Below are 21,992 nucleotides of genomic sequence, written 5' to 3'. Positions count from 1 at the left end.
GGATGAATTGAAACACACACACACACACACACACACACACACACACACACACCCTCTGCTTATGAGGGAATCATGTCCATATAAAGCCAGTCTGCATGACAAAACATCATCCTCAAACCCCACAGGAAGCTCTGATATTTAGGAACAGAAAATAAAAGTGCTTAATTTTACTTTCCTTCTTATTTATAACACAATTAGTCGCTTAATCCATTTAGCATTAAATCCATTTCAGCACTGGACATTATAAAAAAGAAAACTCAGTATAGTTGAAAACAAACCACATTGATCCTGCAACATTTTATGACTAAAAAAATCTCAACATAAACTATTTCTTTCCTTCAGTAGGGGACTAGCTCTGTGGCAAGATACAAGAGGACAGACGTAACTTTAAAAGATGTGCATGAGAAAGAGAGGGATTTTTATTTATGTATTTGAAAAATATACAACTTTAATAATGCTGGGCATGTGTTCAGAAGTGGTGGCAGAGGTAGGTCAGAGATCTATGCTTTTTAATATCAACCTCCTCTCAAGTAAGGGTTTTATCACATTAATAGCTAAGTCATACTGATTGTAAAACAGCCGAAATGAGGCAATTAGTATGGCCTATGACAGCCATGAAGAATGAAACATGTGAGGTTTTCGGTGCAAGCAGATGGATATCTTCAATATACTTCTTATTATCTGCTTGTGGTAATAAGTTCAATTAAACTGAATCAGTACAACACAAGTCTCTTTGAATTGCTGGAAAAGAAATTAATTATGTGCTTCACATTTAATGAAGCCAAAGAGTCATATTCTGTTTGCATTTTTTGTTTGTTTGTTTTGTTTATTTTGATTGGTAAGCACTCACTAGGAAATAAACCATTCATTTCATTCTACAGTAGGTTTTTTTTTCTTCCGTTAAAAGAAAATACTTGGATCAAGCAGGTTAAATATCACTAGTAATAAGGTTTTCTCTATTCTACAATGTCTATGAGAGAAGGAGAAAATAAGATGCATTCTCTGGGTGATTTTGACTATAATACCTGACCATGTACAGGAATTCTGACCTGAGGGCTTTTTTTTTTTTAATTTCATTACAGAGATCACTCATGTAAAACTATAAAAAAATGATTATCATTACTCATATTCCCATTTATAGAATTAACAGTCTTTAACATTTTCCCCATAGACATCTAGCCTTTTTTCCCCTCTAAATATACATTAAGAATTTACCCCCAAGTAAAATTTATCAATACAGCTAAAGTCCTTTAATATAACCTTACTCCAGATCTCCTTCCTTACAAATTAAAATCACAAGTTAGCACTTATGCTGAGCATTGTGTTTTCATGTTTAAACATTTCACGGTATTATTTTTATTACTAATTCTCTATTAAATCATGCTATACACATTATATAAAATACATTATATGAAATACTACCATATGTATTATTCTTTAATTTGCCTGCATATTTTTTGTCAACATAATGTACAAACAACATAATGAACATTTTTGCAAGTCCATCTCAGAATACCTATAATTTCCTCTAGAGTAAATATCTCAAATAGAATTGCTGGGCCAATTTTCCTTGTTCACATCAGTGTCTATCCCAAGTCACATTCCTATTCAAACTATGTGAGTACTATTTTCCTTCTATTCTTACTAACAAATTATTTGGTTAGATGTCTAGTTTTTGCCAATCTTACATGTAAAGTCGGATCACACTGGTACTTTAATTTGCATTTCCCTGATTACTAATATGCTTAGTTGCTCAGTGGTGTCTGACTCTTTGTGACCCATTGGACTGCAGTCTGCCAGCTCCTCTGTACATGAAATTTTCCAGGCAAGAATATTGGAGTGGCTTCCCTTCTCCAGGGGATCTTCCCGGCCCAGGGATCGAACCTGTGTTTCCTCTGTCTCCTGAATTACAGGCAGATTCTTTATCTGCTGAGCCATCCGGGAAGCCCTGATTACTAATGAGGCCGACAATTTTTCAAAATCTTGTTAGTCCACACTATGTGTTTTATCTTAAAGGCAAGAACATGAAAGCTGCCTTCAGCATAGAGGCCTTCTTAGGGAAGGGCAGGGTTGGCAGAGAGAAGCACAATAGTTAAGGAATTATAACGTCCCTCTAGACCAAAAGTGGAAAAATGATGGGCAGGATGGAGTCAGGGTAGACTGCCCTGGCACACAGTCTTAATACATTTAAATCTCAGCATCATAAAAGGAAAAAAGCTCTTTTACAGAGAGGATCAGACAAAGAATGATCATATCCATGATTGATATTGCTAAAGGCACTTTATTTGCTAAATCTATGTGGCCTTCATTAGGGCTCACAAGAATCTCAGGGGAAGTAATTATGCTCTGTTTCATCAAAATCTTGGCTTCATGTTTTGGCAGAAAAAGAGTTCCAGGTTACGTCATGGTCAGTGAACACAGGAAGCGTAAGAGGCCCAACCATCCACCCTTTCTTTAGGCTTCTGCTATTTGAGTTGTGAAGTCAAAGTGAAAGTCCCTCAGTCATGTCTGACTCTTTGTGACCCCATGGGTATAGTCTACGGAATTCTCCAGGCCAGAATACTGGAGTGGGTAGGGTAGCCTTTCCCTTCTCCAGGGGATTTTTCCAACCCAGGAATTGAACCCAGGTCTCCTGCATTGCAGGCAGATTCTTTACCAGCTGAGGTACAAGGGAAGCCCAGGAATACTGGAGTGAATAGCCTATCCCTTCTCCAGTGAATCTTCCTGACCTAGGAATTGAACTAGGGTCTCCTGCACTTCAGGCAGATTCTTTAGAACTGAGCTATCAGGGAAGCCCCGCTATTTGAGTTAGCTGCTGCAAACTAGAGTGGTAGGTCTTCTCAGACCTAATAGGATCTAGCACTGAAATGTTCTGACCACTGTTCTACCAGGGGAGCTAACATAATTAGCATTCTGCACTTCTAACAACAAACTTTTCCTTCCTACTCTAAATGCCTTGGGTCAGAATTTGTGCTAATCCTATTAGAAAGACCCTTAATTATTGCCTCTAAATAATTGGTTCCAGTGGAAGACATCTAATTAGGTAGAAATGTATTCTGTTATAAGGGCCCAACATTAAGAGCTTTTGTTATGTGTTAGTAGCAAAATGTCATTGCTGATTACTGATTTCTGATTGATCCCCAGTCAAATATGGAAAAAGCTTTGAATAATTTTACATAGAAGATGTGGGCAGCTTCAAACTTATTTTTAAAAAAGGTTCCAATTGAAAAGACTACATTATTGTGTCAGTCATGCCATGCATCGAGAGGCTGATATTTTTCAATTTCCTATAGTTAAAACAGAAAAACAATTTTAAATAATGCACTGTAATAATGTTGTAGAAACTCCTTGGTATTGGTAAGAAAATTCCTTTTTTCTGCAATCTATATTATTGGATAGCATCTTGTCTTCTAAATATAAACAAACACTTGATGGAATGGACAATGAGCACCAATTCTGGCAAGGGGACAAATAATTAAATGTTTAGGAAGCCAAAGAACACTTTTACTTTGCAGGGTTAGGGAATGAGGACACAAAATAATCTCGTATTAGGAGTATATGTGGTTCTTAGTTAAATACTACTAAGGACCCTTTCTCACAGTGCACCTGATCTGAGCTCCCTGCTACATATGGCTAATTTCCAGGGATATCTAATTTTACATATGGTAATGTTTCTGTTTCACCTACAACCAAGAGGGGCGGGATAGGGTAGGAGGTTGGAGGGAAGTTCAAGAGGTAGGGGACATATGTATACCTGTGGTCAATTCATGTTGATAAATGGGAGAAATCAACACAATATTGTAAATGAATTATCCTCCAAATAAAAATAAATAAATTTAAGAAAAAAGGACCCCTTTTCTAATAAAGATAAAGTACAAATTTACTTTTTCTTAAAATACAAGTAATTCTGTGCACTGAATAAAAATTGAAATAAAAGAAATATATTTACATATTAAATTTTTAAAAAAATTAAATGAAATTTATTTGCTAAGAAACATTTTAAAACCCATATGAAATCAGTATAAAATTTGTATAGAGAGCAACTATAAAAATAGAGCTACCATATGACCCTGCAACCCCTCTCCTGGGCATATATCTAGAGAAAAACATGGTCTCAAAAGATGCATGCACCCCAATGTTGACTGCAGCACAGTTTGCAATAGTCAAGGCATGGAATCAATTTCTGTCAATCCACTGACAGAGGACTGGATAAAGAAGATGTGATAAACATATATAATGGAATATTACTCAACCATTAAAAAGAATGAAACAATGCAATCCGCAGCTACGTGGACAGACCTAGAGACTGTCATACTGAGTGAAGTCAGTCAGACACAGAAGGAGAAATATCATATGACATCTCTTATATGCAAAATCTAAAAAATAAATGATATAAATGAACTTATTTACAAAACAGACCCACAGACTTAATGAATTTATGGTTGCCAGGGTGGAAGGATGGGGAAGGGACAGTTAAGGAGTTTGGGATCAGTATGTATACACTGCTATATTTAAAATGGATAATCAATAAGGTCCTACCATATAACAGGGAATTTTATTCAATGTTATATAGCAGCCTGGATGGAAGAGGAGCTTGGCGGAGACCAGACATATATGCTTGTATTATTGCTGAGTCCCTTTGCTGTCCACCGGAAACCATCACAACTTTGTTAATCAGCTATACTCTAACATAAAATAAAAAGTTAAAAAAAAAAGAGAAGGGATTAGCAAGTTTCTTTTTTTCTGTAAAAGCTGAGTAGCAGATACTTTAGGCTTAGCTGGTCAAGAGGCAAACCTGAGGAGAGCTATACATTACATGGTCTCCCTGGTGGCTCAGATGGTAAAGAATCTGCCTGCAATGCAATAGAGGCAGGTTCGATCCCTGGATCAGGAAGATCCCCTGGAGAAGGGAACGGTAACTCACTCCAGTATTCTTGCCTGGAGAATGCCAGGGACAGAGGAGTCTGGTGGGCTATTACACGGTCTCTGTCTTGACTATTCCACTCTGCTGTTGTACAGACACAACCATTAGCAATAATGTAAACAAATGACATGGCTGTATCTCACTAAAATCTGATTTATGCACACTTCATAAAAATTTCTACATATCTGAAACTATTATTATTCTTTTGATTTCTTTTCAACCAGCAAAACACATGGAAGCCATTCTTAGCTACTGGGTTATACAAAAATAGATGGCTAGCTGCATTTGGCCCATAGGCCATAGTTTGCCAGCGACTGAAAATTCAGTCTTTTTCAGACTCTGGTGTGTATGAGGATCAAGCGGGGTGTTTATTAAAAATGTACGGTTTTCACATCTCATCCGCAAAGATTTAGATTTGTTAGGTTAGGGGTGGGGCAGTAGGGACATGCATTTCTATTAAGCATTCCACTGACCTTTCACTTAGTTGGTAGCATGTTCAAAGTTCTTTGATGTAGGATAGAGCTTCAGATGGTAAACAATCTGCCTGCAATGCAGGAGACCCGGTTTCAATCCCTGGGTTGGGAACATCCCCGGTGAAGGGAAAGGCAACCCACTCCAGCAGCTTGCCTGAGAACTCCATAGACAGAGGAGCCTGGCAGCTACAATCTATGGAGTCACAAAAGAGTTGGACATGACTAAGTGACTAACACTTTCACTTTCTTTCACTTTCAGGGCTCCTCAAAGTATGCTCTGGAACCACCAGCCAGAGAGTTAGTTACTCAAGGTCACCTTGGATGTAGTTCAGCTAGATAACAGCACAGCTTACAGCCCTGCATTTCATTTTGAGCCTGGGAGGTGATCAATAAGATCTAGGGTAGCTATTACCATAGTTATCTTGCTGAACTATATCCAAGACAAAGAGAAGTCACTCTTCTTGAGGACTGCTACTTAAAAATACCTGTCATAGGAAGCCTGTACAATAAAGACACTGCCTCATGCATGTGAGTTAAATGACATGCCTTTAACTCTGCTCTAGAGATAAAAATGAATTAGTAAGTACAGTACTGTATGGAAATGCAGCCTGCCTTCCATCTAGTTCTTAATGATGTTCACAATCGCTAAAGCACACCTTCCATGAAAGGTCAAATATGATGCTTTCTTTTAAGATCCAGGGGTCTGACTTGAGAACTGTTCTTGCTTAAAATAAAACAGCGAATCAAAATTCCAAATAGAAGGTAACTAGCTAAAAAAAAAAAAAAAAAAAAATCAGTCAAATTTAGAAATTCAGATGATGGGATGATAATCAAGAGCCCCCTGGGCACCTGTCAGAATTCTGCAGTTTGGAAGCCCGCTCATGCATAATCTGACTATTTATCCATTTTGTGGTCGTCTGCTAGAGATTTATTTTAAACCGCTGTACCTTCTGTAGTGGATCTATTCTCTTTTCCCCCTCCCCCCTGCCGGCTTTACTTACTGTCCCTATGTTTGACAGTATCTTCAGCTTCTCTCAAAAAACCTGGTGTAGGGGGATGGAAGAGAATTGGACCTTAAAAGCATTGCTAATGACAGAAATATTGCAAAAAGGTTAGAGAAGATGTTGTCTGATGCCTGACCTTCATAGTGTTTTAATCCCAGACACTGGAGGAGATCAAAACGAATATAAGCACATTTTAAGGTTACAGCATAACTTCTCTGATAAATTAGTCCCTTTGTGGATCTCTAAATTGAATTAAGATACAGCGCTCCATCACATTTCTGGCTATTTTGCTACATTTACATTAAAGGTGTAGGGCTCAAGCATTTTGATGTGCGATTCAAGACCTGGCACAGTTCATGTGGAGTTCAAAACGTTTTCTCTGCCTTTATCGTGCTTTATGAGGCAGATTTCTAAATTGTACTCCTCCGTTTATGTTAATGTCCTTCTCCGCGACCTGGCAGTCTGGGTGACCCTCTGAGCGCGCGCGCGCACACACACACACACACACACACACACACACACACAGTGTGCATACTTCCCATTAATGTAAATGGTACTCAGAATCAAGCAACAGGAAATAAATATATTCTGAAACATCTGACCTTACCCAAGCCACGGGGTTAACTCCTGTGAACATATTAACCAAATAAAGCTCATTTTCTTTTTTTCGCCATCTCACCTGCGAGAAAATAATAAGAATCAGAGGGGACTTCCCTGGTGGTACAGTGGTTGAGGATCCTCCCGCCAATGTGGGGGACATGGCTTAGATCCCTGGTCCGGGGAGATTCCACATGCTTGGGAGCGACTAAGTCCATGAGGCACAACTGCTGAGCCCTCCAGCTGCACCTCCTGAGCTCACGGGCGTAGGGCCCGTGCTCCACGGCAAGAGAGGCCACCGCAGTGAGACGCCAGCGTGGGCGGAAAAGAACAGCCCCCACTCGCGGCAGCGAAAGCCTGCACTGCAATCAAGACCCGGTAGAGCCAAAAATCAATAAACAGTACTTAAAAAAACAAAACAAACCAAAAATCAGACAGCTTCTCTGAAGAAAGTGACTATAGTTGAATACCCACTGCCAAGCCCGGAAAGAACTCTGCTTTGAAACAAACGAATTCGCCCACAATCAGGTGGGGAACACACTACTTTGACCGCACACTTTCTGCCTACAGATCTCTGCTCTCCTCTTTCCACAGGCCGCTGAGTTCTTTTGGACCCGTCCTCGCTCCTTCCCCATCTGTTACACGATCTCGGTGCTCATCTGCCTCAGCATGACATGTCTCCAGGACAGGCAGGTCTGTACTGACCCTGTCACATGGCCCTTTAAATCCTTTCCCTTCAAGTCCACTAAAACTCTTATGTTTAATCACACCTTCCAATCTTTGTGTACCACCTTCACAACCTTCTGCACATCCTTTCATAATAATACACACAATATTTCTTTAGAAACATAAATATATTTTAAAAGGGGTTTTTAAAAAATCATTGCCATTAATGAAAAACTAACATTTTCCTAATAGACGTGGAAAGATAATATGTAGTTAGTAAAAGTAAACAAAAAAAATTAACTCTGAATTGTCTAAAATGATCTTTTATACCATACATGGGGAAATCACTGTTTAACATGTTAACTGGAAGGCAAGAAATGAAGTGTTAAGTTTCTCAACATAGGTAGAAGTTACTACTCAGCAACATTTATATCCACCCAAATAAGGAGGTGATCATGGCATATGATTGGTGTATCGCTAAGCTTTGCACCATAATTCAGTATAAGCGGAGCAGCAGGGAAGTCTGCACGCCTGTGAATGGTTTTACCTTGGGACTGGCGGTACTGCTGGAAGATGAACTCTGATGGGAAAGAGAGGAACTTCTGCCAACTATTTTGAGAGCTGAAGAAGTCAAGGCTTATAGGAAGGATGCTAACCAAACGCAGGGCATAACTTATTTCTACATGTGAAAAAACCCCAGTTTTAACAATATATAGAGCATATATATGGCACCTGTGCTTAGGTAAATATAGACTTATGTCTGACTCTTGGACTTACACAGTTTTCTATCTGCACAAACAAGTATGTTTATGATAAACAGGCTTCTCTAAATGGTAGTACTTTTCAAACTTCTAGTGATTCCAAAATATGTAATTAGGTAATTTTTAGCTTTCTTCATTAAATCAAAATAGAGGCAAACATTCTTTCTGGGATATTATTATTTGCCTTAGGCTATCTTACTTCATAGCTAATCAGGTCTTAGCTATGTTATTAATCAATTCTGAAACCTTGGGGTTCCTCCTGGTTCTAGTTCATCACTAATTTTCCTTTTGTAATTGAGAAAGCTAAACATTAGCGAAGATGCTAGTTGAAATTTTGCTATGCCAGTATTATCTAAACTTTTTTTCTTTGCCCTATAAAACAGGGTGAACACACAGTCAATCACATACCCATGCTATTGCTCTGAGTGAATAATTAATAGATTGAAATAGCTGGAGTTAATATAAATACAGATTTCTGTCTGACTCTTGGACTTACAGTTTTCTATCTACATAGATAAGTATGTTTATGATAAAAAGGCTTCCCTAAATGGCAGTACTTTTCAAATTTCTAATGATTCCAAAATATGTAATTAGATAATTTTTAGCTTTCTTTGTTAAAACAGAGGCAAACATTCTTTCTGGGATATTTTTCTTTGCCTTAGGTTATCTTATTTCACAGAGGGAGTTACAAATGGGCAAGGGGGAAATAATAAATACACTGTCTATATCTATTATGGAGAAACAGGAAAAATGAGTAAGATTTCCTGGCACAGTAGGAAGAACCAGAAAGTGCAAAATCAGGATCGCAGGGCTCACATCTGCTACTGGTGACCTTGAGAGACTCACCAACCTGAGCTTTATCTTCCTCAGTCAGATCATGGCCAAGATCCCTTCAATCCAAAAATTCTTTGACTTGACAGCCAGATATAAAGTGACAGAAATGCAAATGAAATGTAAATTAAAACCTCATCTTCACAATTCTTACTTGGTACTTTCAGCACATCCCATCAAACTGGTGTTCTGTCATCTACTATAAAGCACCCAGGAGAAGGAATGTGGAAAATTTTATTTCCTTAAAACTGGCAGGGTTGGCTGGGTGACTAAGCAAAGCGCAGAGGTGGCCAAAGCCCTTTATGAGTACAATAATCCATATCCACGCCTCTGAATAACCAAGGCAGCTCTTTTAAAAATCTCCAATGTCATTGTTTAAACAATGTTAGCTAAAAATAGTATTTGAGCCATGGGTTTTTAATTTGTTAGCACGGTGTTCCTAGATATGAATTTCAAACCTATAGAGACTTGAAGAAATTTAATTAAAGGACTGAAGATAACATTAGTTAGAATACTATAATAGATACAATGGCAGTGATTCTCAAAATTGTATTGGATGAGTCCGAAATAAGATAGCCTTTCTGTCATATTCATGACCGACAGTTTTCTAAGAATTGTTAATCATACCATGTTTGCCTTGATGGATTAATTTAGCAACACAGTTATATCTGTACATATTAATATGAAGGATGCCACTTGAATAGGTCACATTATTTGAAATGGCGACACATAAATCAATCTACGTGTTCTCTGGGTTAGTCATTACCTTTCACTACAAGGTTCCCAGTACTGCTCGCAGTTCCAAAATGGTTAGTGGCTATGCAGGTGTAACTTCCAGCATCTGATTTAGTCACATTGATGATTCTGAGGCTTCCATCTTCAGAAATGGTAATTCTGAAATTAAAGCAGATAAACCCCAAATGGTAAGTTTACTCCATGTGACCAACTGGAAAATATTTCTATCATCCTGTCATTTTCAAACTATTAAATCATGGTTACATCACTTGACAGCCTCATCTTTATTTATATTTACCTACATACAGATAAATATAATTAGGATGTGTGATTTATTTAGTAATTACATTACTTTAATTGCTAATAAGGTTTCAACGTTCTGTTGGGATAACTTCTAGAAATACGAGACAGGATGTAACCATTCTCTCTCTTTGGCAGCTATAACCACATTATCCAAAAGGAAAGCTTATTGTAGATTACCGTTCATCATTAAACTGCTGAAGAATAAGAAAGAAAAATCCCTGATGGGCCACTTTATGCATTTTCATTGAAAATGTTTTCTTCCTTCTCGAGAGGCTTAAATTAAATGAGTTATTATTAAGCTTATTTCTTCCCGAAATACGTCAGACAATGAGATGCAAGAGCTGAACTCAAAAAAATTAAAATATTCCACAACATGGTATGACTTTGGCAGAATAGCAAATGTGGATGGCGCATCTCAGGGCCCGCAATTAGGGACAAATATCTACCACCAGGTGGGAAGGAAGCACTTCCACTGACAGTCACAAAACTGGAACAGGGGGACTGGAGGGAAGCCTGTTTTCAACATGATTATAGCAGAAGGGAAGGGTATGCAGATGAACAAGCCATACAGCCTGGCTTAGACGATAGTTGGAGAAATAAGAAATGTACACAGATGGCTTATTCAAGGTAAATGTCTGCTGAATATTTACTGCATCTTTCAAATCTACCCACTCCTGTCTATCTCCTTGGCTCTCGCTTTCTCACCCAACCTACCACAGCAGCCTCTTAAATGATCTGGCTATTTCTACTCCTGCCTCTCAAGTGCGTCCTTCAGTAAGTGGCCAGGTGATCTTTTAAAATACAGATTACGTCACCCCTCAGGCTTACAGATCCTTCTTCAGCTTCGCTTTGCATTCAGAACAAATTCTTTCCCAGAACCTATCTGGCCTGAGGAATCTGGCCTTTGCCCTTCTCCTGACTTTGCCCTTCTCATTTCATCTTAATCTTTCTACCCTTCAGTGAGGTCTAGACACACAGGTCTCCTGCAAGTTCCTAAAGTACCTGACCCCCTTCCTGCCTCAGGACTTTTCTGTAATATTTGCTCTTCTGTCTGCCTCGACATCAGGATGCAGCTATCACCTTCACACTCTCTCGGGACCTCGACTTGTGGATAGTTGTTCCTTATAGACTTTCCCTGGCTGACATTTCTAAAATGGATTTCCCTTTTCCTGTTAATCTCGTTTCTGCAGCCACTTTATTTCTTCCCATTCAATTCAATCTAGAAGTTTTCTTTACCTGTTAACTCTCCTATCAGATGGAACATTAGCTTCCTTGAATGCAAGGACTCTGTTTTAGGACTTAATCTCCTGGATTTAGTACATAATAGATGCCCTGTAAGCATCTCTTAAGTGATCGAGTGAACTGGTCACAGAGGAAGAGCTAAAAATCCAGTAGCATGATCTTCAAATAAGCTGTATTTGTTTCTGGTGTTAAACAGTAAACACCAGTAGTAACAAAGTACTCAGTGATTATGGACACTGTACTAGAGGGCTTTCATTTTTCCTTCATCTTTATGATGATTTAGAATTCATTCCTTGTGTTTGAAGAGAATATGTAACAGAGAAACAAACATTTGTGTACAAAATGCAAAAAAAAAAAAAAAAGAGAAAAATCAATACTATGTTATTGGAATTCAGAATGGCTAAAGCACTTGGAACTAGTACCAGCCTTAACAGAGTCCTTCAGAAAAGAACTAGGATGAACACAGCTTTATTTAACAGAACTTTTGGCTAAACATTTTAAAATCATGAGAAGACTTAGTTACACTGGGTTGCAAATGTGGTACATTTTTCATGAAGGTGCTTAGGAATGGAGAGGTGACCACCTCCTTGATGACCCATTCCAGGTCCTAAGATTCAGGCTGAGGACATGGAGTGAAGGTTTGAGAACTCTACCAAGGATGCTGGCATCAGAGGATGGCTATTCAAATCTGGAAATTCCAGATCTGTCAGCTTTGGCTATGTGATGTGAGGCAATTTGCTTAACTTTTTAAGTTTTAGCATCCCCATCTATAAAATAGAGCTCATAATACCAGTCTTACAGGATGGCAGCGAAAATTATGTAAGAGGGTCAGAGAGATCCTTGGTATTTATTAGGGATAATAAAAAAAGTAATTCTCTTTTATCTGTAAAATTGTTCTGTTATTTAATAATTTGTTCAGATGGGGAAAACGAAACACAGTTATCTTAATACACTTAAAATAGTAATTAAATCAGCCTGCTTCGTGCACCCCACTGTCACAGCAGACAATCTGAAGTCAATGTACACATGACCTGGGTCATCACAAATCAATGTACAGGATACAGACAAGAAGGCCCTTTGTTCACTTACACCATAGATACACACATAACAGTTTGCTCAATAAAAAACACATGATACCCTATTAGCCAAAGAGCAGATGTAAATACTCACAAAAATAGAGTGGTGATTAAATCCTAATTACCTTGATAATCACAAAAATAGCATTAAAGGAATTAATCATGTTCCCATTTACAAAATAACTGGCTGGAAATTGTGAAATGCGGGCATGCGAGAACTCAATAAAGAAGGTGACATTTGTGTTTTGGATGTGGAATCGTCTTCCATGAAGTAACACAGGCCTTTGCTGTTGTTCAGCCGCTAAGCTGTGTTCGGCTCTTTGCCATCCCATGGGCTGCAACACACCAGGCTTCCCGTTCTTCACCATCTCCTTGGAGTTTGGTGAACTCATGTCCATTGAGTTGGTGATGTCTTCCAACCATCTCATCCTCTGTCGCTCCCTTCTCCTCCATAGGCCTAGGGTGTATTAAACACTCTGAGGGGTGATCTGACTCTTCCGAAGCACTGCCGCTGCTGCGTCGCTTCAGTCATGTCCGACTCTGTGTGACCCCCTGGACGGTAGCCCACCAGGCTCCCCCCTGCCTGGGAAGCACTAAAGGGCTGCTAATAATTTATACTTTTAAAATTCTCCAGATCTAAAAGGCTTGCATCGCACTGCATACTATATAATGCCAAAGGATATAAATAAGGAAAAAAATAAAGGATTTGTCATCAGATGACCTGGATTCTAGCTTTGACGCTGATACTTGCTAGGTATATGACCTGACCAAAATACTTAAACTCCAAGACAAGGTTTCTCGACCTCAGAAATACTGATGTTTTGGACCGGAAAAGTCTTTGTCACGGGGAGGATATCTAAGAGGATTCTTGTGCGTTACCCACTGTACTTCATTGGCTATGCCTTTCCTCTCGAATTATGACAATCAAAACTATCTCCCAAATATTCTCTGGACACATCCACCCCCAGCTAAGAGCCACTGGTCTCCATAAGTTTTTATTTTTTTATTTACATAGGATATTATGATGGTTACCTGCTACAATAGATCAGATAGGTGAGTTTCTTTTAACTGTAAAGAGCTGTACAAATGTTTTTCTGAGCATCACTTGCATCCTGACATCCCTAATTTTGATACTTTCATTGCACAAAAGGTATTTTACATATAGTTGCTACTCAGCTGCAGGACCCTGCTAGTTCTTCACATCTCTCCCAAGGCTCTGCTTTCCCTTTATTCTCAAAACATCCCTGTCCAATTTTCTAGGAGGCTTATGAAATGAGAAAGTAATTTTTCAAACAGTACTGTCCATCTTTAAGAGTTCATCTCCTGACACCAGTTTAATTTTAATCTTTCCATTGTTCTCCACAAAGAGTTGAGTAGAAACCTAAGCCTCCAATGCTAGAATTCCAGACAATGGAGAAGGTCAGGGAGGGGGGGAATTTGTAGAACTTGTAATTTTTAGTACCTGTCATTAAATCTCATCATACTTCTGGGACTGCTCATTCTTCCTAGGGATAATCCAATTGCAGGTTCAATATGAAATTGGGAGAACTGCTCTTTTGGGAAATTCAACCATTTCCTTAAGTGAGCAATGCAGTGTAGTGAATAAAAACATATGTTCTGGAACTAAGTTGTCTAGACTCAAATCAGGCTTGCACCAGTTATGAGCTGTGTGACTTTGGGTAACTTAGTTCTTCTGAACCTAAATTTTTTATTTGAGGTAACATAATAATAAAAGTAACTATATTCATGGTTTGCTATAAAGATATGCAATGCTCAGAACAGTACATGGCACATAAAATGCACCACATAAGTGCATGCATTTGCCAAATGTTCTATTAGCTAAAGCTCTGTCCCCTCTTAGAGATCCATGGTTTCAAACATTAATATGGGACTCTGTTAAGGCTAAGACTACTCTCAAGTCATTCTGCCCCTCTGAAGTCCACCAACACACTACTATGCTTAATGAAGGATACAGGTGACAACAAACAGTCCTGGAAGGGGATGAAAAACTGGACTCATAAATATCTATTATAAACCTCCTGCATACCAAAACCTCCACAGATCAGGAGGACTTTAAACAAATTTTTTTGGCTACACCATGTGTCACATGGGATCTCAGTCCCCCAGCCAGGGATGGAATCTGTGACCCCTATATTGGAAGTACAGAGTTTTAACCACTGGACCACCAGGGAAGTCCAATCAGGAGGACTTTAGATGACTATATAGCTAGAAATAATGATTACATGGCTAGAAATTGACTGCTTTGACCTCCCTTGACTGCAAGGATATCAAGCCAGTCAATCCTAAAGGAAATCAACCCTGGCTATTCGTTGGAAGGTCTGATGTTGAAGATGAAGCTCCAATACTGTGGCCACCTGATGCAAAGAGCTGACTCAGTGGAAAGGACCCTGATGCTGGGAAAGATTGAGGGCAGGAGGAGAAGGGGGCGGCAGAAGATGAGATGGCAGGATGATGTCACTGACTCAATCGACATGAGTTTGAGCAAACTTTGGGAGATAGTGAAGGACGAGGAAGCCTTGTGTGCTACAGTCCATGGGGTCACAAACAATCAGACACAACTTAGCAAAATGAACAACAACTAATATTTAGATACTTGCTTCCCTTCCACGTGGATCCTATACCAACCTATTTTTCAGTGAATATTTCTACATTCATGTTTGTTCCATTAATAAAGTGCCTCATTCTGGTCTAAGAACAGTTTTATTTCTACATTTGTTTCTCGAACAGGTTTCAAAGTTCCCACTTCATTTTAATTCACTCATTTCAGACTACTGACTGACCTGTAGCTATTAGCTTGAGATTTAACTTTGAACTCCTCCTAATACTCATGCATAGTGATTGAGTTAGATTAAAAAAAAAAAATTGAAAATGTAAACCTGCTTCTGGCTTAGAACAGAAGGTTTAACTTTGACTGACCTGTAGGCTCTTTTTAAAACATTGATAGTATCAGAGAAAAGTCAAAGATGATAAAGCAGCAAGTAGTGAAAAACAAAGGTATGAGACAGGACTTAATTTTCTCTACATGAGACGAGGTCATCTAATTCACAACAGGGTAAATTACCTATCGCATAGAGAAGCAGTTGTTCCCCCAGTGTCATTTGGAGACTGCATATCCATAGGGTATGGGAGCATATCTGGAATTATGAGACAAATTGAATCTCTCTTTCTCAATATGAGGCTCTGTGTTACAGCCACTGAAGAGCTGACCTTGTCAGTCTTATAAATCAAAACTGGTCTGGGGACACTGGACCTTTAAAAATGCTGATCTTTTCTTTTTTGGGGCTCTGGTAACAGATGACAAAAGCTGCCAACTCCACAATATTCTATCACCCTACAGAGGAGGGATATTCTAAAACGAAACCTATGATTTTCTGGGTAGTTCTCCATGTATGCCCGACTGTTGCTGACAGAGGCAGCATGTCCTCACCTGCCCCTGAGTCGTAAGGAAACACTTCCCTTAAAAGTCAATCCCGTGAAAGTACAAATTCTCCCCTTCTGCAAAGAGAGGAATTATGAATTAATAATTTCCTTTCAACAAAGGAAGTATCAAACTGTTCAGTTAAATTAAATATTATCTTTCATATTGTTAGACATAACTCACTTAAAAATCACACGTAGTTAAAAAAAAAAAAATTCAGAGGGTCATAGCAGGCTTCTCCTTTCTTTTATACATGAGGAGTTCCAGAAAACATGTTTGGAAGTTGAAAGCCCAAGCGCAAAAGAATAGGCTTACACATTACACGGGGAGTGAACACTCCTAGGGGGCTGAAATATAAAACTTTAATAGAAGTATTGTACATCTTAGCTCACGGAAACTGACAGGATAGTGGAGCTATCACAGGACCCCTGATCCCAGGAACCACAAGTGATGCCCTAGAATGAGCAAGAACTACCCAGCCACAAATCTGTTTGCTTCAGTCAGCACAGCATTTTCTCTTTCTTTTTTTAGTTTTTATTGGAATATTATTGTTTTACAGTGTTATGTTAGCTTCTACTGTACAGCAAAGTCAATGAGCTACACGTATACATGCAACCCCTCTTTTTTGAATTCCCTTCCCATTTAGGTCCGTACACAGCATTAATTACAGTTCCCAGTGCTATGCAGCAGGTTCTCATCAGTTATCTGTTTTATATATTGCAGCGTGTATATGTCAATCCCAATTTTCCAATTCATCCTACCCTCCCTCTCTCCCCTTGGTGTCCACACATTTGTTCTCTGCATCTGTGTCTCTATTTCTGCTTTCCAACTGTGCCCATCTGTACCATTTTTTTTTTTAGATTTCACATATATGCATTAATATATGATATTTGTTTTTCTCTTTCTGACTTACTTCATTCTGTAGGACAGTCCCTGAGGCAGAAAAACAAATAAGACTTACAGCATTTTCTTTTAAACCAAATAATTGGGTGATTTCATACAAAATCCCATTCTTGGCTCATTATGGCAAATGGGAAGATGCGGGGAGTCCTGCAACACATCTCAGGTCACCAACGGGCCACAGGGAAGGAGAGGAAACTACTTAAGTAGCTGGTGGGCTTTCTGGCTCTCGCCATGACTGGCTTGAACGGTTAATTCATGCCCCCTCCTCACTCCTGTGGCCTTTGGAGAACACTTTAAACCGTGTCCCTGTTCTGAGCCAATGGGACAGGTCTTGGGGTGGCCTTTAGGCTTAAGATCACACTTCTCTGCCTCTTGGCCTCTCCCCACCCCAGACATCCCACACAGAACAATGGGAGGATGAGGGGAAACTGGGCTTTGTGTTCATTTCCTAGAACTACCATAGCAAAGTATTAAGAATCAGGTGACTTAAAACCAGAAGGATTGACTTTCCCATGGTTCTGAGAGCAGAGGTCTGAAATCAAGCTACTGGGAGAGCGGGTTGTTTTCGGAGGCTTTGGAGGAGACTCCTTCTTGCCTCTCTTGTTTCTGGTGACAGTCAGTAGACCCTGGTGCTCCTCAGCTTACAGATGCATCACTCTAAATCTCTGACTCTGCTGCACGGGTGGTTCTTCCTGTGTGTCTCCTCACCTCATCTTTTCTCTGCACATGTGTCTGTACCAAAATTTCCTTCTTCTTACAAGGACATGAGTCACTGGATTAGGGTCCACCCTAAACCCATATGACTTCATTTTAACTTCAGGTAGACATGAATTTAAGGGATATCCTTCAACTGACAGTGTCAAGAGCGGAAACCCACCGGAGTTGTTGGTCTGGGTGGAGCAAGCGGCTTCGGGGCCTACCCTGCAGCCATCAGAGGATGGAAAGAAGGGGTGACGTGGAGGAGTGGACTTGCTCCTCTGGGCACAGAACCATCACACATAGTCCCCAGTGCATCCATTTCCCTTCTCCATGGCCTGGCCCTTCTCCCCAATAGTAGCTACAGAGGCTTGAAATTATTGCTCTTTAGTTGATGGTTGGATGGCATCACTGACTCAATGAGCCAACTCTGGGAGATAGTGAAGAACAGGGAAGCCTGGCCTGCTGCAGTCCATGGGGTCACAAAGAGTCGGACATGAGAGCAACTGAACATCAATTACCTCTGCTACCACCCTGGAGTCCGCCAACGACATCCCTTCCCTGATTAGGGCACTAACTTCTTACTGCGGCCTCTGCTTGGTCACCTGCACCTCTACAATCAATCCACAACACAACATCCAGCCAGCTCCTTAAAAAAAAAAACAAGGCAGATTACATCACTTCTCTGATCAAACCATACTATGGCTCCCCTGAGGGCATTCAAAGCAAGAGAAGTAAATATTTTCAGCGACACACATGGCCTTCATTTTCTGCTACATCCATCTCCATATTACTTCTTGGCTCTCACCTACTACTTTCCCATAACTCTTCCGTATCCAACCAGGCTAACTTTCCTGTTTCTAGAAATACTCAGCATGTCATATATTAAACACTTGCATGGATTGCTGACTCTGCCTGAAGCTCTCTTCCCTAAATACTCACAAGGTAAACTCCTTCGGGTCGAAAAGTGTTGGACACTACTTAGCGAATGAACACAACAACAAAGGCTAATAATCTAATAATTATATAATCTAATAATTAGTAAACTAATAATCAAAAGTGGAGTCTGAAGGACAGTTTGATGTGATAATGAATAATATGTAAAAGTCCAACAGGAAAACAAAAATTAAGACTGAACTGCAATTTCAATTTCTTCTTTAGTTAACCAGGTTTATTTGTTGGAATCAAGTAGCTCTTCCAGTCTATCCTTTCTTTGTTGTCTAGGCAATTAATTAATATTAATTTTGATATTAAAATTATGGTCAAAATTAGTTAGAGAAGATCTCTACCAAAATGGTGCCCTGTGGCTTTCCAAGTAGTTCTGCATAGAACTGGGATTTCTGTAGAAAGGCCTCATCTTTACTTGCCTTTGAGGTAATAGCAGTACAAAAGAGTTTTAAAATACAACACTCATGAAGTAGTCAAAACTTTGAAGGAGTGGAGAGGTGGCCAGGAAGCGACAAAGATTTTTATATTCAATCTATCAACAGCAGAATCAGCCTGTGACCAACAGAGCTGAAGACATATGGGCTCAGAGCTGTCCCTGAATTTGTGCCAGCTGAGAAACAGGAAAAGCCTGGCAGGTTAACTGGCATTGGTGTGCTGCAGACATCAGCTAAAAATACCAAAACTTTGTTTTGAAGGAAAAAAAAAAATTAGGACTTGGTGAGTTTGAACCTGGCTATCTAATAAAAGTCAAAAGCTATTTTAACTTTTGTGATGGTTAATTTTATGTGTCAGTTTGACTGGGGTAAGGGATATTAAGACGGCTGGTAAAACATTATTTCTGAGTGTGTCTGGACGGGTGTTTCTGGGAAACATTAGAATCTGAGTCAGCAAACAGAATAAAGGTTGCCTTCACCCATATGGATGGCCATCATCCAATCCCCTGAGGGCTGAGGGAACAAAAAGGCAGAGGAAGGCAGAATTGATTCTCTGTGTGAAGCGGGACACCCCTGTTCTCCCGACCTTAGACATTAGTGCTCCTGCTTTTTGGATCTTAAGACTCAGACTGTGATTTATACCATTGACTCCCCTCATCTCCAGGCCTTGGAACTCACTCTGCACATCATCACTAGCTCTCCTGGTTCTCCAGCTTGCAAACAGCAGATCATGGGATTTCCTATCTCCATAAACGTGTGAACCAATTCCTATAATAAACCTTCTCTTATATACCCTCTCAGTTTTGTTTTTCTGGAGAACTCTAATACAACTTTAACTGAAGTTTGCTTGATATTATAAATTTCAAGAGATACACAGAAATTCTCAGCCCTTTGGGGAAGAGTGAATTCTCCTGATTTATATAAATACTGTTTCACAGTAATGTATGGCTTATAAAGAGTCAGTGGATAGCTGTAGAAGATGGCTTTGCTTCCCATCTTAAGAAAGAAGTACATTTTGGATGACAAATTTAAGTGAAGGTCAGTGGGAAGACTTAGTCTAAGGGTGATTTCAGGCCAACCTGTCATTGATCTTTCCGTATAGTGTCCAAGGCAGCAATAGACATTGTGCTATTGAACAGACACCGTGGTGATAAAGTTCCCTTAGAGATAATTTGCTTTCTGTCATCAGATTCGAGTTTAATAAACCCCTGAACAACCTGTGTATTTCTGCCTGCAGAACAACCAGCAGTTCAGAGCCTGTTGCCCTTGCCTGCAGCAGCGCTTGGAGGAGAAAATAAAATCATGTTTGTTTAACCTGGTTTGATCTGGGTCTAACTTTCTCTGAACAACAGTTTTCAAAGCTTCATAAAATAACCTGGAAGGAACTACTGCCCAGGGCAAGATGAGTATTTAATATCGTAAAATTCATTTTGATTATTCTTTGTGACATGGTGCTTGAATGAACGTGGGAAATATATTTCTTGAGCAGGTAAAACTTTGCAATTTTATACATTACAAATAGCACTAAAAATACCATGTCTTGTGAAGAAAGAAATAAATTAAAGGACATGTTTTGTTGAAAATTTGTTTCTTAAATTGCTACCTTTACTTGAGGCAGGACTTCTCTGTGTCTCTATTAATATAATACTTGGAATTCCTTTCTTCCACTTTCCTATGACCTGAGATACTTTCAAATAAATCTATAAGGTACTAGGAAGATAAAAGAGGTGGGGACAGGAAGGTAATATAATATTCTATTTTCTATACTTCTATATATTTTTATCAAAGCATCATAATAAGTAATATTAATTTTATAGTGAGAAAAATGTATTGTTAAACTACAAGGCACTCAGGAAGTTTTATATAACAACTTCTTAGGACATTAGAGTAGTTTAATAACCAAGTATAGCTGTCTTTAGAAATAATTGGAAATAAAAGAGAAGAGATGTGTAGAAATGGACCAAAAGACCCAAAGGAATGTCTTTAAATACATACTCAGTTGAGTGTTGGGCAGGACAAGGAGGAGAGAGCACCTACAACATACTATTGGGTGCTGTTGGATGCTTATGTTAATGCTTCTCATCACATTTAATCTGCATGACAATCCTGAGAAGCATTATTCCAATTTTTCAGTTGAGAAAAAACAAAATCCAGAGAAGTAAATTAAATGTCCAAGGTTAATGTAATTAGTAAAGGAAGGAGTGGGTTTTCTAACTCAGATCTCATTTCAAAGTCTGCACTCTCTACCAAGCCATCCTGTGGTGCTGGAGAGCTCAGGAAAGACACAAAATACGGAACAAAAAACATCATTACCCCATGGGAGGGGTTTTCCTTAAACTTGCCATTAGATCTTTGATTATAGTTACATACATTTTTTTTTTTTTGGATTTTACTTGCTGAAATTCCTTTTTCTAATATTGAGAAATTTGTGTTCACATTATTCTCCTAAAGCAGAAACAAAAGAGAAGAAAACTTACAAACATAACGAAGTTGTAATCACAGAAGTTTCCTTTACCTTGAAGTGACTAAAATGCCTGGAAGACAATGTTAATTATTAATTAGAAAGGGAGGGTCACGGTATAGATTCTGAAATCTGGTAAGGAGAGGAGGCTTTTACAACACAAAGAGCTCTATTGGCTATGCTGGGAAAAAATGTTTTAATTTGATTATGTGCCCAATTTTCAACTGTTTTGGAGTTGCAGGATCATGGTTTATGTGTTTAAAAACCCCTACCCCAGGTCCCTGAAATATTGCTAACAGAAGAAATCAAAGTGGAGTTTCCTAGTTCCTGCAAAAATCACAACAGAACACCACTGTCAGGGCCCAGCTAAAATTCCCAGCTGCACACCAGCGGCATCTATTTCCGTCTCCTGCAGAAGAACACCAGCTCCTAACTGTACCACCATCATGGTCATATAATCCACACTTTCCTAAACTTCCTGGCATGCTCCCAGTTTCAT

The 21,992-nt window shown here is 39.2% G+C and overlaps 1 protein-coding gene across 3 annotated transcripts in view; it reads right to left on the bottom strand.

Moving 5' to 3' along the window:
• The window catches only part of CNTN4 (contactin 4), a 975,711-nt gene that overhangs the window by 79,977 nt on the left and 873,742 nt on the right, over nucleotides 1–21,992 (bottom strand). For all 3 annotated transcript variants that reach the window (XM_043443117.1, XM_043443116.1, XM_043443118.1), the window contains one exon: nucleotides 10,023–10,150. In XM_043443117.1, coding sequence (XP_043299052.1) covers nucleotides 10,023–10,150 — 128 coding nt within the window. The remainder of the gene's footprint in view (nucleotides 1–10,022; nucleotides 10,151–21,992) is intronic.

This window comes from Cervus canadensis, chromosome 22, assembly GCF_019320065.1.
Source record: "Cervus canadensis isolate Bull #8, Minnesota chromosome 22, ASM1932006v1, whole genome shotgun sequence".
NCBI lineage: Eukaryota > Metazoa > Chordata > Mammalia > Artiodactyla > Cervidae > Cervus > Cervus canadensis.
This window is presented reverse-complemented; position numbering and strand designations above follow the sequence as displayed.